This window comes from Neomonachus schauinslandi, chromosome 5, assembly GCF_002201575.2.
Source record: "Neomonachus schauinslandi chromosome 5, ASM220157v2, whole genome shotgun sequence".
NCBI lineage: Eukaryota > Metazoa > Chordata > Mammalia > Carnivora > Phocidae > Neomonachus > Neomonachus schauinslandi.
The window spans coordinates 169137371-169153941 of NC_058407.1; the positions used below are offsets into that span (position 1 = coordinate 169137371).

Consider the following 16571-nt stretch of genomic DNA (forward strand, 5'->3'; position numbering starts at 1 on the left):
TTCTATCCGCCCCCCCAGACTGGCGCCCCAAGTCCTGCACATGGCCACCTCGCCGCTGGGACGCTCCAGCACCGCTCCTTCCCACACTCCCCCATACAAGATCTCTCCCTCTTCCTGCCCCACCTACCCCTCCCCCCCCCAGCAGTGCTCAGCCAGCCCGTAGTGTTTCGGTCTTTTATTCACGTTCAGCGGTTAGAAAAATAAAACAACAAAAACAGCACAACCTCAGGGGTCTGCGAATCTGTTGGGCGAGGGGAGACTGAGGTAGCTGACAGTCAAAGCAGAGACCCAGCCTCCATCAAGGCACCGGTGAAGGGAGGGAGGCCAGTGGGGAGGGCTGCTGGCTTCCTCCCCCAGCGTGGTGGGGACGGGACCGCTGCCCTGCGTGAGTGCCCTGAAGCCCCTCTCCCAGGGACAGATGGATGCCCAGCCCAGGATCCTCTAGTCCTTCCACCGGGCTCCACACCCCACATGCGGCGCAGGCGGGAGGCTGCCCTTCCCTTCCACATCCACTAATCAAGGTGGGTCCCTAGACCCGAGCACCCTCTCCTTCAGGCCCCGGGCATCAGAGATCAGTGCAAGTGACGGGGGTGACGCCATGAATGAGCAGCGTGGGGCCCAGATCACGGGTCAGAGTCTCCAGCAGCGCCAGGTAGCGAGTATAGCGGGCAGCATCGGCCGGCGGCCGAGGCAGATACAGGAAAGTGAGGGCCGTGGCAGGCCCACCCTCGCCATCCCCACCCTCAGGCCCCCCGGGCCCTTCTCCTCGGCTGCGCCCCTGCTGGGCCCGAACCAGGGCATTGGCACTGCTCGCCAGGGCCTCTGCCTCGGCGTCTCCCCGCCTGCCATTCACAAAGTCCCCTTCCTCCTCCTCCTCCTCGGGCTCCCCAGACCCAGCCCCCTCGCCCCACACCACCTCCTGCACTTCGGCCCTGATCCTCAGCTGGCTCAGCAATGCCCGGAGCCGCCCCTCAGCCGCCCCGGGGGCCTCTCGAGGCCCCAGGCACAAGAAGATCCGGAGCCGGGCGCTATGCCAAGCAGGCACCATGCCCAAGATGGTTGCCATCTGCAGCAGGAAAAGGCCACACACGTCCACGTAGCCGGGCCCACCCCGGGGCCGCAGCAGGTTGAGGGGCCACACGTCCACGTGATGTGGCGGAGAGGTGCCCCCCGACCCCCGGCTCAGCCGCTCAGGGGGCAACGCCCCACAGGCCCGGGCGAGGACCACATTCTTGTTCATCTTGAGGGCATCTGCCACTGTGGCCACATAGTCCTGGGGACTCAGAGCCCGGGGGCTCCCAGGAGCCCGGGGTGGAGGAAACAGGGAGCTCAGGGCTGGGGACCCACCCTCCTGGATGCCATCAGCAGCCTCGGAGAAAGCCGGGTCTGTCAGGAAGTGGTCCTGGGGTGCAGAATCATCGTAGAAACCCAGGACCAACGTGTTGGGCTTCATGCCACCTGGGGGCAGAGAGGGGGAGGTGGGAAGGAACCGACAGGAATCAGACTTGCAGGCCAAGTTTACCCCACGCTAATATGCACCCACTTGGACACGCTGACAGCGACACACGTCAGCCATCAGGTATGGCCTTCGCACCATGCTTGGGCTCTCCCAGCAACGTTTCGCACGTTTGCATAATGACTTTTAGTTTTCCCAAATGCTTTTGCATGCATTTATTTGTTGCATCTGCATGACTAATCTCCCCCACTTAAATACAAGGCGAAAGTTCGCCTCAGGAGCAATTCTTCTTAACTAACGAGCATTTCCGGTCCACGGCAGTAGGATGCCTCTGCTCCAAGCTCCTAGCTGCACACCTTTTTGGTGATGGAGATGAGGGTCTGACTCCACTGGCAGACCAGACCCCCTGAGTAGACAACAGTCAAGCTCATGGCCTCAATCCCCAGGGAAAGAGCACTCCAGCCTCTGCTGAGGGAGGATGAGAACTGGCCTGATCTGTTCCTACCACCGCAGGGCCTCCAAAGCCTGGTCCCCGGGGAAGAAACAGCTACCATCTGCACATACTAACCAAGGGCGAGGTCCTATTGAAAACACTTTGTGTTTTAACTCATCTGATTCTTGGAGCAACCCTATGAGGTAGGGACTCTTTACTCATCCCTTTCACAGATAAGCAACCTGAGGCACAGAGCAGTGAAGTCACTTGCCCCAAGGCTCACGGCCAGAAGATACTGGGGTCCGCAGGTAAACACAAGGTACCCAGCACCAGAGCCTATTCTCTGAGCCTCTGACCCCTGTGTGTGCGCGCGTGTGTGTAGCAAACACAATGCCCCAGGTCCCTGCTGACAGTTCCTGGTTTTTAAATTTTTGAACAACCAATGTGAAATTGGATAGCCCCCCCACCAACACCCACTTTAACAAGGCTGAATTTACAGAAAGACTCTGAGATCATGTCTAAGGCTTATTTCTCCTGAAACAGACGGGTTGCTCAAAATCCAGCAGTAAATCAAGTTCTACACTCCAGGGGGACTTACTATTTAGAGGAAATCCTTTCCCTTCATTTGAATCATTTTTCCCAGGACAAATGTGGCAGAAAATAGTGGTCTCCCGGCATGGTTTCCCCCACAGAGGGTGGGGCTGAGGAGACACCAGGCTCTCCAACAACGCTGGACAACAGCCCAAAACACCTGTGCGGCTGTGAACTCCAGCCGATCTTGCAAATGAAACTAGTCACCCCTTCCTGAGCATTGTCCAGAGTTCTGATTTACACCGAACAGGATATTGTCCAACACTTGAACCTTAGCCAGAGCTAAGTGGAGAAGGGAGTATGCACTCAGGGAGGGGGCTGACACCCGCCTGGGATTGAGAAAGAAGGTGGCAGCTCAGGATGGGTTTGCAGGAAGCTGGGGTGCAAGGCTGGAGGCCACGGCACTAAGGCAGGGTAACAAAGCAGGGAATCAAACACTCGCTCAGAAAGCATCACCCCACACACCCTCTGCATCCTCTGCGGTCTCTGGAGGCCAATGTCACACCACCCCTTCCTTCTCTGCCCCTTCCAAGCCCCAGCTGAGATACCATCTTGTCACCGGCCACATCAGTGCATAGTGGTCTTGAAGTTGGATGGCTGGAAACCATCTGCCCTAGATTTGATGGAGCAGCCCCCCAGCCTCAAATAATTCTCCCGTTGTCCCCAGACACACAACATGGTCTTCAGAACCTGTGCCCTAATTTTGGGGTCAGGAAAAAAAAAACAGTGTCAGTGGCACCCATCTCCAGTCCTTAAACATCTCCTCAGGACTTTCACACCATCTGTTATCTTTGAACCTGAGCGCTGCATCTTATCTGAACTGGACCCTGAGTTCCTTTCGGAGTTTGCAGTTTGTGGTTTACTCGCTGGGGGACGGTAGCAGAGATTGAAAGGGGCCACAGAGGGGGCTGAGGGGACCCAGGGAGGAGTAGCTTACCAAGGCCAGAGATCCGCAGCAGATGCTGAGCCCCCTGGCGCACAGAGGGCGAGAGGGTAAGGTCCACAAAGGCCTTCACTTGGGCTCTGTCCACCAGGCTCAGCCATGCCCCATACTGGGGCTGCACAGGGTCAGAGGGCAGGCAGTCTGCAGAGGAGGGAGGCAGCAGATGTGGGCCAAACCCATGTACTTTTCTCCTAGAATCCAAATCCCCAGTGGGCCAAAGAAAAAGGTCTGGGCAGGGTTCTGGCTGGTTGGAAGCGTCATCGGGGAAGATGCATGAGGCCTCTGGACCCAAAGAACACAAAGAGCATCTGAGGCGAGAGGGAGAAGGAAGCTGGGGAGGGAACGAGGGGGGGTGGGGGGCAGGGGGGATATGGCGGGGGCGACTCACCAAGGTCTCCCAGGGTGACGTGGCCCAGTACATAGAGGCCCCCCTTCTTGAGCTGGTTGGCCAGCCGCAGCAGAGGCAGGGCTCCCCGGGGGTTCCCCACCAGGAGCAGCAGCTGGGGCCGCCAGAACTTCACGTGATCCTTCCGGACATCCAGCCGGAGCAGGTACTTTCGCACCTGGGACCAGGGGTAAGGTGTGGAGAGGAAGGGCTCAAGCGGGCAGCCCCCACTCACCACCTCTCAAACAAGAACCCCGACTCCAGCCATGGCACAAGGAGGCCTATTTGGTGGGGGGCGGGGGTTCCCAGACTGCCTCCCCCCCGCCCCCCCTCCTCCGAGCCCCCCAACCTGGTGGAAAAGCAAGGCCTGGCTGACGTAGCCCCAGCTGCTGGGGCCTCCTCGAGCCGTGAGCAGGGCGGAAAGCAGGCCCATGAGAAGCAGGGAGCCGCCGGCGGCCCCGGGGCTGATGAGGAACATCATGAGCAGGCAGGAGGCCACCCCCAGCAAGCAGGTATGCCAGGAGAACAGGCTGAAGGTGGGGCTGGGGTAGGGAGAGAAGGAAGGGCACTCAGGGCCAGCCACTCCACTCCGTCTCCAGCCTCAGCCCCCCAGACTGAGTCATTCCGACTCCTCCCTCTTTGTCTCTGGGGACACAGGCATCTTCTCTCACCGGAAGTTGGGGGCCGAGGCCCACTCCAGGCTCAGGCAGGACAGGTCCACTGCAGCATAGGCCACCAAGTAGAAGACAGTGACCACAGCGGCCAATGTATTCAGCTTCCCAGCCAAGAGCACCAGCTAGACAAGGACCCAGAGGCTGGGTGTTCATGCATCCCCCGCTAAATGCCAACACATCCTGCCTTTGTGGTTCATTCACCCAGCCCAAGCTCAAGCCCCTCCTGGTCCTGGGAGGAGAACCAGGCGGGGCTTAGGGGAAGGGGAAGGACAGCTTGAAAGGAAGGCTTACCTGCACTAGGCCCCAAGAATAGAGCACAGCTCCCCAGGGGTTCCCTGTTCGGGACACAACCTTGGCCGGCGCCAAGATCATTCCTGTGCAAACAGAAACGCGACGGACACATCAGCCTGGGCCAAGTGGAGACCGAGACAGACATGGGGGAGCAGGGAAGGTGTGTGCTCAGAACCGGGCAAGGAGCAGGGGATGGCGCACCAAAGAGGTCATCCTGAGCCAGAGCATGGAGGATGCGGGAGGCCCCGATGAGTGAGCTCATGGAGGCTGAGAGCGCCGTGGCGTAGATACCAATCAGCACCAGTGGGGGCCACAGGCTGATGGCACGAAAGAACCCGTAGTCCTCCTGCAGCAGGGTCCTGGGGGGAGGGAGAGGAGGACGCAGATAACACACGTGCATCCTTCCCAGGGCCGCCGTGAGAAAAGTGCTCTGACTCTACGTGAGGGTGAGGAGCTGGGTAGTCCTGGGTATTCTCAACCGACCCAGCCCTGATCTCAAAGCCCATTGTAATACATCATGTGTGCCCGGAGGGGTAAGACATGGTATTCGCTGGTTCTCAACGGGCTGCTTTGGGTTTAATCACATGGTAGACATTCCTAACAGTATCTGCACAAGAATCCAAATATTTACAGAAATACAAATTGATTAGAAAGCCATCCCCCACCACCCCCAAACCAAGCGCTACAACAGTCCCAGGAACACAGCAAATACTGGCTACAGGCTGGCGACCGGCATTTAGCCAGCTATCCCCACTGGTGACGGCGGCACTTCCTTCTCTCTCCCAGTGGGATAAACAGTCTTCGTGTTCCCTGCACCCCGACAACAGGGGTACCTGCCCCGCCAGCCTGAACGCACTGGGTGATCAGGTGTGGCAGCCTTGTTCCATGACCCTGCTCCACCCCCTCAAGGGCCAGGCTGCCCGCCCCCCCCCCCCGCCCCCGGCACCTGTCACAGGTGAAGCTGGAGAGGAAGAAAAGCAGGGTGTAGATGAAGAAGGTGTAGGTGACAGCGACAATGGTGCCCAGAGGAATGGCCCGGCTGGGGTCCTTCAGCTCCCCTGGAGGGAGAGGAGCAGAAGGGCAGAGGTCAGCCCTCCACCATCCCCTACATCCCAGAGCCCTCAGCACTCCCACAGGGGCACAGGGTGGCCGTCCCACACCCCAGGGGGCGGCGGGCAGAGGCTCTCACCTGACATGTTGGCCCCCGCCATGATGCCCGTGCAGCCGTTAAAAAGGACGGCAAAGACGCTGGCAAAGGTCATCATGGCCCCCGTGGTGTAGTCCTTGGCGTAGCCAGCTGAGGGATGGTTCCCAGGGAGGAGAGGGCATCGGTATCCCTCACAGGGATCCAGGCATCTTGGCCCTGTCACCCTCTCATCACATGCCCCAAACTCCCACGCCTCCCCCACTACCCTCCCCAAGACCCCAGCCCTGACCGGCCACAGGCCCCTGGCTCAGCTGGCCTCATCCCCTCCTTCTCCCTACCCCCGCCCCCATTCTCCTCATTCCTCCCTCCAGGCCTTCGTCCTTGCTCCTTCCTGAGACACCTTCCCGCTGGCTCCTACCTGAAATCCCCAACCCACCTCAGGCCACCTCCAGCTCTACCTGCTCCCCCCGCCCCCAGCCCACACTCAGGCCTCCCTCCTCCCTGTCTCCCTACACACACCAGGACCATCCCCAGACAACCCCTGGCCTGACTCTCATCCACTTGAATCATTCTTGGTCTTATTGTGCGATTTAATTGTTTTCTGAATGCCCTTTTTATCTCTGTGACTAAAAAAATTCCTCTAAGGCAGGATCGGTCTCGTGGTCATGCTGATGCCCCACTGGGCCAGACACACTGGCCAGATCCTAAATGACCTGCACTGTTCAGAGATCTGACCTCCTGACCCTAATTCTCTCTGACGTCTGTTCTTATCCAGGGATTCCAAGGGCCTGGCTCCCTCACGGGCTTGCCCCTTGCCCTGAGAACCCTGTCACCCCTGTGCCCAGCTCACCACCCAAGTTGGCCTTCAGAGTGCTGCTGTTGAAGCCAGTGAAGTGGCCGACCTGGGGCGGCAGGGAGGAGCCATTGGGGCCGGGCCGAGGGGCCAAGGTGATGCTCCTGGGCCCCACAGCCACAAAGCTGACCAGCACCGAGGCCAGGGATCCAGAGACCAGCAGGAATGTGAGGAAGGAGGCGCGGGCATAGAGGCCAGCACCCAGTGTGCAGACCCCACCCACAAGGCCCAGCAGCAGGGAGCCGTAGAGCAGGCTCCAGCCATAGCCCTGGGGCAGGACCTGAAGCCCACTGGACCGAGTGGAGTCTAGAAAGAGGAAGGAAGAGAGTTAGAAGACCAGACCCCCAGGAGGGATCCCAACCATGAATCAAAGCAGGAACAAACCCCCTCTTTGGCCCCACTGTCCTCAAAGGCTATCTTACCCACTCCCCTACTCAGCTGTCCTCCAGCATCCTACCCCTCCCTGCTGGATAGCACCAATCTTGCTCTGTTGATTTTAGGGGTGCTAGCCTGGGCTTCCCCAACCAGAGGGTAAGCTGCCTATGGGCCAGGACTATCTTTCAGATGTCCCCATGAGGCGGGAAACACAGGAGGCGCTCCAGAAAGCCAAGCTAATGGACCACGCAGCCCTTCTTCTAGAGAGGGCTCTCTCCCTCGTGACCCCAGAATCCCAGACCCCGCAAACCCGGAGAGGCGCCTGGAGCACAGACCGGCCCCGAAGACATCGAGCACGGCCTCCACCAGCCCCAGGAGGGAGACGGCACAGCCACAGACGTTAGCCAGGTAGAACATGAGGCCAATGCTGCCCCCAACCTCAGGCCCCAGCGTCCGGCTGATCATAACTAAAAGTGGAAGGAGGGGGTGAGCGTTAAGGGAAAAGAGAGCGAAATGGAGCAGGAAGAAGGGTCTGGGCACAAAGCACTCTGCAGCCCTGTCTCCTTGCACACACCAGGACCGTCCCCAGTGTCAAGTTGGCCCAGCGCAGCCACTCCCAAGCCACGTGGCTTTACGCAAGCCACTAATACTCTTGAGCTCCAAGTTCCTCATCTGTAAAATGAACGACCGAATTGACAAGACTGTTGGGAGAACCACAGTGACAGCTGGGAAGCACCTGGTGGAAAGGAGACTAGCACTAATATACATGTAAGGCCATGTTGGTCACCTTCCCCATATCGGCCTGCCTGCTGAACATTCATTAGAACTTGCCTCCCTCTTGCCCTGCCCCGGCCCCATCTCCTCCCTACAAGACAGAAAAGCCCAGACCCCAGTCCATCAATGTTGGAGGATACAGTAGGCGCCACCCCCCCGCACAGCTCCGTTGGTGGCGATGGCACAGACAGAGAGGACGGTGAGCGCCAGGATGAAGTAGGCGACCAGGAGCATGGCCAAAGCCTGTAGCAGCCCAGCATGGCCCACCACGAACCCTGGGACAGGAGTGGCAAAGCAGGTCAGAGGGTGGCTCATGCATCCCACCACCAAACTGGTCATCAGCATCAGTTACCTGCAGGGCAGAGCTAAACACAAGGTCATGGGGAGCCCTCTCCCCGAGCTCTTCATCTACCCACTTCTCCCAGGATCCTTCCCCCACCTCATCCCAGTCCCACCCCTCCCTCACCCCACTGCACCCCTGAGGAAGCCCCACACGCCACTCACCAATTCTCAAAAAGACAACTATACTGAACATGGACAGGACCGTGGGCACCACCACACCCAGGAAAGTGGAGAGCTTCCGGGCAGATGCCCCTCCAGGACCCCCGGCCCCACTGGCAGAGAAGGCAACCCCCTCATCCCCCAGGAGCCGGTAGGCCAGCAGAGGAGAGTTCTCACTGGCCATGGCAGAGAGCAGGCAGAAGCCACCGGTGGGTTATGAGGCCTGCAAAAGACAGTTTGCTTAATGGAAAGCAGCTCCATGGAGGCCCTCAAAAACATCTCTAACCAAACACCTGGAAACTTCCCCAAAAGGGAGAGCTGCAAGAACTCACCAGCAACTCAGAAAGTTCGTGAGGGGCACACTGGTCCTTGCCACTTCCCAGGACAATGGCAGACTCCACACCCTTAGCATTTGGGTACCAAGTCCCCTCCCAGCTCCTGGGGACCACCACCCCCCCATATCCCTGAGACTAAAGATGGCAATGGCTCTGAGAAGAGTCTAAGCTACTCTCCCTTTTCAACTAGCAGTGCAAGAGGAAACAAATCCCCTAAAAAGGGAAGTGAGTTCTGGGCAGGAGGCCCTCCTCACCCCCTCCTCCGGTGTCCTGAGCTGTCCCCCTCCCAACTCCCCCAAGCAATCACCTCACCCATGGCAACGAGAAATTTCCAAATCTTCCAAAGCCCCGCCCTCCATCAATCCTCTCTCTCAACCCATTTCAAACCAGCTCCTCTTCCCCCAGCCTCACCAGATTCCACACGAGGCGCCCTGCAATCTCGACCAACCCCTCGACTACCAAAACAAAGACTCAGGCCAGCAACATAAGGTGGGTCCTCCTCCCCCCAACCCCGGTTCCTGCCCACTTTCTCCCCGGGAGGGTTGGAGGGGGCCGAGATCCGCTTCTCTCCGGCCAGGCGCATCCCCACAGCCCGGGTGCGGCAGGGCGCTCACTCACCCACCCGGAGGACGCAGCCGCCCGGGGGCGATCCCCGAGAGCCGGAGGGGGTCCGCTACGGGTCGAGGGGGCGCGGGTGCCGGAAAAGCCAGCTGCAGCTACCGGGATGCCAGGCCCGGAGCCCGCCCCCCCCCAGCCCACGCGCCCCATTGGTCCCCGGGCCCAGCCCCGCCCCGTGGGCGCGCCCATGAAGCCCCGCCCCCTTCGGGCTCTGGGGGCCGGCGAGGCTCCGGCTCCCACTCCACGTGCGCCCGGGGTGCTTCCGTAGGTCGCCCCTGAGGCCACGGTGTAGGCCACGGCTCCTAAGGCGCCCATCACCCCGATGCAAACAAGCGCCAGCTGTGCGGGTGGGCCCCAATCCGAGCTCGCGGAGGCGCCCGGAGGAGCCACCACTGAAAGGGGCGTGCGGTGACTGCGGAAGGCCACTGCAGGTGGGCGGGGCCGTGACACCTGGCCCAGGTGCGTCGTCGAGAACGCAGGGCCGCGTCGCTCGGCGCCTTCCGGGGTCCTCTTCCTCCAGCCTCACGAATCCCGGGAATGTCTCTAGGGTACCGGCCTCAGCCCTCACCCCCGCGGAGGTCCGCCCCTCACGGCCGGTTCTTCCCACCGGCTGCGCTCTCCGCGTCCGCCATCGGAGGGAGCCATCGGCCGCTGATCCCCGGCGAGCCCCGGCTGCACAGGCCACCGTCAGTCCGCAACGTCCTCCTGCGGCTTTCATGCCTCCCTGCGCGGTGTTGTCCCCTCGAGCAGAGATGACAGGACTTGTGAGCTTCCGGAAGATGGGATTTCCCCCCTCCTCACTCTTTACAGGTACCATCAACATGAACACCACCTGGCACGGTTTCCTCATCTGTAAAATGGGGATTAACTAGAACCCTGCATAAGGTTGCTACGAGAGGGTTCCATGAACTAACGCGCGCTTGAAAACACTGCCTAAACGTACAGTAAGTCATTTGCATACACTATATATGCATAAGCACTCTGTGAGGTAGATGCTTCATTAGGAAACTGAAGCTAGGAGGGCTTCCTTAATCAGTTTCTAATCTTGATAAAGTCCTTTGTGGCTACACTATCACTTGAGCCTCAGTAACCCTGCTGTTACTGCCACTGGTCTTTGGCTGTAGATTATCTGCAACATTGCCCTAAGAGAGGAACGGGCTCAAAGCAGCCCAAATGTGGCTTTGCCGGGGAGAGGTCTCATGAACAGGTGAACTGTGGCATTTTCAGTGGTCATCTGTGCTGCCCACGACGGAGTTTGGTTCATGGATCTTTCCCACACCATCCTGTCATGGTTTTTGATGATTTCAATATCCATACTGATGAGACTTTCAACACCCTGGTGTGGCAGTTGCTTGAACTCCATAGATCAGCACAGATCTCACCCTCCACAATCCCCAATGGTTATGCCCAGACTTTGTCCTTGCCAAAATAACTGCAGCCCCTCCTCCTTTCTGTTTCCCTTTTCTGGTATGCCTGCCAAGGAAAAAATTAATCTGACACTGGTTAAAATGGTAAGGAAGACTTTATTCAGGACTCTTGTAATAGGTGTCCAAACTATCACAATAGGGGAGAGAGATGGGGCTCTTCTCCAAATACAGCAAATGCAGCTGGAGATTTATAGCCAACAGTAGAATGAGGGAGTCAGTGATAAGTGATTACCAAGAGGAAACACCAAGACTAGGGGGATTCTAACTTAGGATTCTTGCTGAAGGCAGGCCAGGGTGATCAGATATCAAGGGTGGGGAAGATGCTCCCTAAACTGGGCTAGGCAGGCCCAGCAAAGATGCGGGCCAAGGTAGAGGCCAAGTCCAAAGAGGGCTCAGAGAAGGCTGACTGAAGTTTGGTCAAGGAAAGGTGCCCTGACCCCAACAACCCTCCACCTCACTGGAGTCCAATCCATTTATCCTGCCCTCGTTCCGCTGTCCCCCACTCACTTCCCATCTTACCCAGCTTAAAGTTCATGGTCAGTGAAAAGCACTCCCTTGTCCCTCTCTCACTTTATTAACCTCCTGGCAAAATCACAGCCCTGCTAGATGCAACTCCCCGTCTACCACAAGCCTGCCCAAAGCAGCTGAATATGGCTGAAGAAAATACCCAACTATGGGAGCTCCTCTCAAATTCATGACCATGAACCTCACGTGGGCCCTAACGCTGCCCAGCATTCCGACAAGATTTCTCTAGTCTGTTCACTCTTCTGCACTTCTAGATGACCTAAATCCTCACCCCTCTGTTCAACCCTCTGTGCTTCCTATACTGCTCTCACTCTCAGCTCAGCATCTCCCAATTCAGTGAGAATTGTGCTTCCCAATTCAGTGAGAAAAGAGAAGCCATCAGAAGAGACTAAAAGCTCCTATCTTCCCGCCACACTTTGCTGTGCCTTCCTCTTTTTATTAGAGCTGAACTAACCATGCTCCCAGCTAAGGTCAACCTGCCACTACTTCCCATTTCATCATCTTGTTTTCTTTTTGGTTGGATCACTACCATTAGTATATAAATATGCTTTTTCCCCTTCTTGTCTTAAAAAGGGAAAAAAAAGATCTTTTGAATACACTATACTCCTCCCATTATTGCTTCACTTCTTTGTTTTTGAGAGAGACAGCACGTGCGCGTGCATAAGTAAGGGCCGGGCAGAGGGAGAGAGGGAGGGAGAGAGAAAGAATCTTGCGTGGGCTCCATGTGGAGCTGCCGGGCTCGATCTCACAACCCTGAGATCATAACCTGAGCTGAATTCAAGAGTTGGATGCTTAACCAACTGAGCCACCCAGGTGCCCCTCTTTGTGGTTCTTTATAGCAAAACTTTTTTTTTTTTTAAGATTTCATTTATTTATTTGAGAGAGAGAGTGAGTGAGAGAGAGCACGAGCGGGGGGCGGGGGGAGCAGAGGGAGAACAGACTCCCAGCTGAGCGGGGCTCCATCCCAGGACCCTGAAATCACGACCTGAGCTGAAGTCAGATGCCTAACCAACTGAGCCACCCAGGCGCCCCAGATGATTAGCATTTTTAAACAATATATATTTTTTAAGATCTTATTTATTTATTTGACAGACAGAGAGATAGCGAGAGCAGGGGGAGTGGGAGAGGGAGAAGCAGGCTTCCCACGGAGCAGGGAGCCTGATGCGGGGCTCGATCCCAGGACCCTGGGATCATGACCTGAGCTGAAGGCAGACGCTTAACGACTGAGCCACCCAGGCACCCCTAAACAATAAAGTATTTTTTTAAATTTATTTAAGAGAGAGAGAATGAGAGAGAGAGAGCACATGAGACGGGGGAGGGTCAGAGGGCAAAGCAGACTCCCTGCCAAGCAGGGAGCCCGATGCAGGACTTGATCCAGGGACTCCAGGATCATGACCTGAGCCGAAGGCAGTCGCTTAACCAACCGAGCCAGCCAGGCGCCCAATAAAGTTTTTTTTTTTTTGCCACTGGTCTTTGACTGCAGGTTATCTGCAACAGCCATTTATTGACAGAGAGAGAAGGAACACAAGCAGGGGGAGTGGGAGAGGGAGAAGCAGGCTTCCTGCCGAGCAGGGAGCCCGATGCAGGACTCGATCCCAGGACCCCGGGACCACGACCCGAGCCGAAGGCAGACGCCCAACGACTGAGCCACCCAGGCGCCCATAAAGTATTTTTTGATGAAAGTATGTACATGGCTTTAGACATAATGGTATCGTATACAATAGACTACAGTGCAGCATACACATGACTTTTATGTGCACTGGGAACCAAAAAATTCATTTGAAAGGCTTTATTGCAATATTCACTTTATTGCAGTGATCTGGAACCAAACCTGTAATATCTCTGAGGTATGCCTGCGCTTGATTCCTACCTTCTCCTCCACCACTTTCCTCACTTGTCTTCTAGACCACACTCCTGGATTTCCTCCTGCTCATTCTCTTTTGCTTCCTCATCTTAACTCTGAAACACTCCTAGGTGTCAGAGAAACAGCCAAGATGCCACTGTGGACTGGAGGCTCCACGGAAGACTGAGAGCTCAGTCCTCAGACTTCTTTTCACCATTTACACCCACTCCCTCGGTGATCTCTCCCAATCTCATAGTCTTTTTTTTAAAGATTTTTTTTTTTTTTTTTGAGACAGAGAGAATGAGAGAGAGAGAGCACATGAGAGGGGGAAGGGTCAGAGGCGGAAGCAGGCTCCCTGCCGAGCAGGGAGCCCGATGCGGGACTTGACCCAGGGACTCCAAGATCATGACCTGAGCCGAAGGCAGTCACTTAACCAACTGAGCCACCCAGGCGCCCCAATCTCATAGTCTTAAACACCATCTCTGTGATGGCGCCCCAAGGGTGTATCTCCAGCCCAGATCTGAGCTCCACACTGTATGTCCAACAACATATTAACACCTCTGCTTGGACTTCAAACAGGCAGCTCAAGCTTGGTATGTCCAAAATCAATCGCCTAAACTTACTCCCACAACCTACTCCTTTTGTGGTCTTCCCACCTTTCCATTTCCTTAGGTAAAAAAAACCTTGGAGTTATGCTTGAAATACCCTCTCTCACAGCCCACATCCACCCATTAGCAATTCCTTTTGCCCCTCCTTTTAAAATATAACCAGTATCCAACCACATCTTATCACCTTAGTCCAAGCCACCATCAGCTCTTACCTGCAATATGGCAACAACCCCCTAACTGGTTTCCTGCTTCTGCTCTTGCCCCTGCAGTCTCTTCTCAACAGGGCAGTTAGAAGGATGCTATTAAGGGGCGCCTGGCTGGCTCAGTCAGTAAAGCATGTGACTCGATCTCAGGGTTGTAAGTTTGAGCCCCAACTTAGGTGTGACATTACTTAAAAATAAAACCTTGGGGCACCTGGGTGGCTCAGTCGGTTAAGCATCAGACTCTTGATTTCAGCTCAGGTCATGATCTCAGGATTGTGGGATCGAGCCCCGCATTGGGACTCCGCAGTGGGTATGGAGCCTGCTTGGGATTCTCTCTCTAGCCCTCCCCACCTCTCCCTCTCTAAAAAATAACAAAATAAAATCTTTTTTTTAAATGATGCTATTAAAGCAAGAATCAGTTCATGATGCTTCTCTTTTCAAAACTCTCCAATAGTTTCCCATTTTCCTCAATGTAAAAGCCGAAACGCCTTAATAATTAGGATAACCACACTTACCTCATGATTCCTCAACTACGGTCCCACTACAGTAGACAGCTTACGCCTGTTGCCTGAGTTCAACTGTTAACAAATCCCTTTGCTCAGAAGTGACCCAGAGTGGTCTATACATTACATGGCCACTCTACCCTCCCCCCAACACACAAGCCCTACCCAATAGGCAACCCACCCTCACCTCTCATTTCCTTGCCCCAGCCTCCAAAAACGCGCTGTGGCCCAGAAAGCATGAGCTCCCTTTGTGTTCTGGACGCAGATACTGACTTCATAGTGAAATCTCCTCCACCAAGCCCATTTAAATTGGACCACAGCCTCCACCCCATGCCCCTTTCCTATTCTTTTTTCTCTATAGCACTAACACCATCTATGTCACGCACTTGTTTATCTCGTTCCCTAACTGCCTAGTCCCAATAGAAAGTTAAGCTCCACGAAACAGGAACTTCTGCTATAGCTCTGCAGCCTTAGCTCCGCTGCTTCTAACAGACCCGGGCTCGGGCGGGGGGCGCGGGGTGGTTGGGGGTGCTCCTCACGTGACTGCAGCGGCCCCCGACCAGCCTGCTGGGAAGGGAAGATGGCTGCGCCCGGGGTGGCCTCAGACAGAGAGGGCAACCAACGAGAGGGCGCCTGCCCGCTAGAGCGTCCACGCCTCGCCTAGGTCTGCGGTTGCGTCCTGGGAAGGCGCGAATTCTGGGGCTACGTGCTGGTCCTCCTCCCCACCATTTTTTAAGGAGAAAGGAGTTAGCTCCTTCTCTGAGACGCTTGGTGTGAGCTGCCTGCTGCTTGCCCGCCGCATGGGATCCCCGGCATCCGAGGCGTGTTGGACGAGATTCTGGGATTCAATATATGGGTTTTTCTCCCCTGGTACTGCCTCCTGGATCAACCTATTAAGTGACATCAGAGTGTCAGTCCAGCCTCCAGTTCTGGGCACCTCCGAACACACCCGAACCGCCCCTTGGGGACAAGGACGTCCAATCCAGCCCGCAGGTGCCCCACTCCGATTTCAGGCCCCAAATGGGAATTCCCGGGCGACCCACCCTCCCCACCCCCGCCGTGAGCTCCCCGGTATTAAGTCTGGTGAATCCGGACCCCCTCCCCCAGGCCCCAGGGGCAGATGAGCCTTGGCCACCGCCCCTGCAATTTCCTGCAGACCCAGCAAACAAAAGGCTCGGGAAGAGAGGCGAGGCTGAGCTGGGCGCCCTTCCTGCAGGAACAGCTGATGGAGCAAAATGGTCCAGGAGGGAGCGGAGGGGAGGGATGAAATTCCAGGATTCCTGGAGGACCAGAGTGGGAGGCCAGACTCTTGGATCCCGCGGAGGGAGGGATTCCAGCGAAGTGGATGTGGAGGGCCCAGGCAGGACATATGAGTTTGCTGGGCTCTGCCAGATCCCGACTGCCCTGGTGGGGTTGATGTCAACTTTTGGGAATGGAGGGGGTGGGGTGGGGGGGGTGACACTGGAGTTCAGGTGAGCTCTCAGGCCCACAGGCTGGAATGGTGGGGGCTGGGAAAAGCCTGAAGCCCTGCGTCATCTCCTCTGGGGCCCAGCCTACCTCCCCCTGGCCCGACCTGCTACCCTCTGTGCTGGCCCCACCCAGGTCTGGCTTCCTGCTCCTCCGGAGGCACAAAGCTTTTTCTGCTAAACCCCATGGACCAGCCCCCCGGGGTCTTCTGGTCCTTTCTGGACCCTGGTAGTCTAGCCCCCAGCCACGAATAGTCCTTATATTCCCTCCTAGAGCCAAGGCCCCTGCCCCCATTCCTGTCAAGGACACAATGGTAAGGGAAGGGCCACATCCAGTGGGTGGGGGGATGCTGGCATGGAGGGGGGGGCTTGGCCTCATATCCTGTCAGGCTGCCAAGGGAAGAGAGGAAACAAAAGACTTCCCCCTGCTGGGACAATGAGCCTCCCATACCTCTCCTCCCCTACTCCCACTCCTCCACCTCTCCCTTTTAGCTCTGGTCTTCAGCCCCTTCACTCTCCCTTCTCTCGTTGCCCGCTGGTAGCCTTGGCTTCTGCTGTAAGCTCTGCTGGTCCCCTTCCCACCTTCCTGTTAAGCTTGCTGCCAGTCCTCGCTGTTTCAG

At 56.8% G+C, this 16571-nt stretch overlaps 1 protein-coding gene across 2 annotated transcripts; it reads right to left on the reverse strand.

The window, feature by feature from the left end:
- Positions 1–104: 104 nt before the first annotated feature.
- Positions 105–9444, reverse strand: SLC12A9 (solute carrier family 12 member 9). 2 transcript variants are annotated; one of them, XM_021680056.1, is made up of 14 exons: positions 9377–9444; positions 8427–8646; positions 8063–8197; positions 7484–7615; positions 6771–7079; positions 5963–6070; positions 5720–5831; positions 4975–5132; positions 4774–4856; positions 4480–4604; positions 4158–4350; positions 3812–3986; positions 3418–3564; positions 105–1458 (listed from the first exon to the last, which is right to left on the reverse strand). In XM_021680056.1, the coding sequence occupies exons 2-14, from the start codon at positions 8605–8607 to the stop codon at positions 566–568; spliced, it is 2751 nt and encodes a 916-aa protein (XP_021535731.1). In that variant the 5' UTR covers positions 8608–8646; positions 9377–9444; the 3' UTR covers positions 105–565. The 2 variants fall into 2 exon arrangements, with proteins under 2 accessions (XP_021535731.1, XP_044771091.1); XM_044915156.1 differs by lacking the exons at positions 8063–8197; positions 8427–8646; positions 9377–9444 and having other exon boundaries at positions 7459–7529.
- Between the last annotated feature and the right edge of the window lie 7127 nt (positions 9445–16571).

Bases quoted from the DNA above. Each gene is read 5' to 3' on its own strand.
- SLC12A9 (XM_021680056.1), bottom strand. From the start codon at position 8,607: ATGGCCAGTGAGAACTCTCCTCTGCTGGCCTACCGGCTCCTGGGGGAT. The intron at 6,071-6,770 runs GTGAGCTGGGCA...ACCATCCCTCAG, and splicing joins TCTGAAGGCCAACTTGGGTG to CTGGCTACGCCAAGGACTAC. The intron at 3,565-3,811 runs GTGAGTCGCCCC...CCTCCTCTGCAG, and splicing joins CGTCACCCTGGGAGACCTTG to ACTGCCTGCCCTCTGACCCT.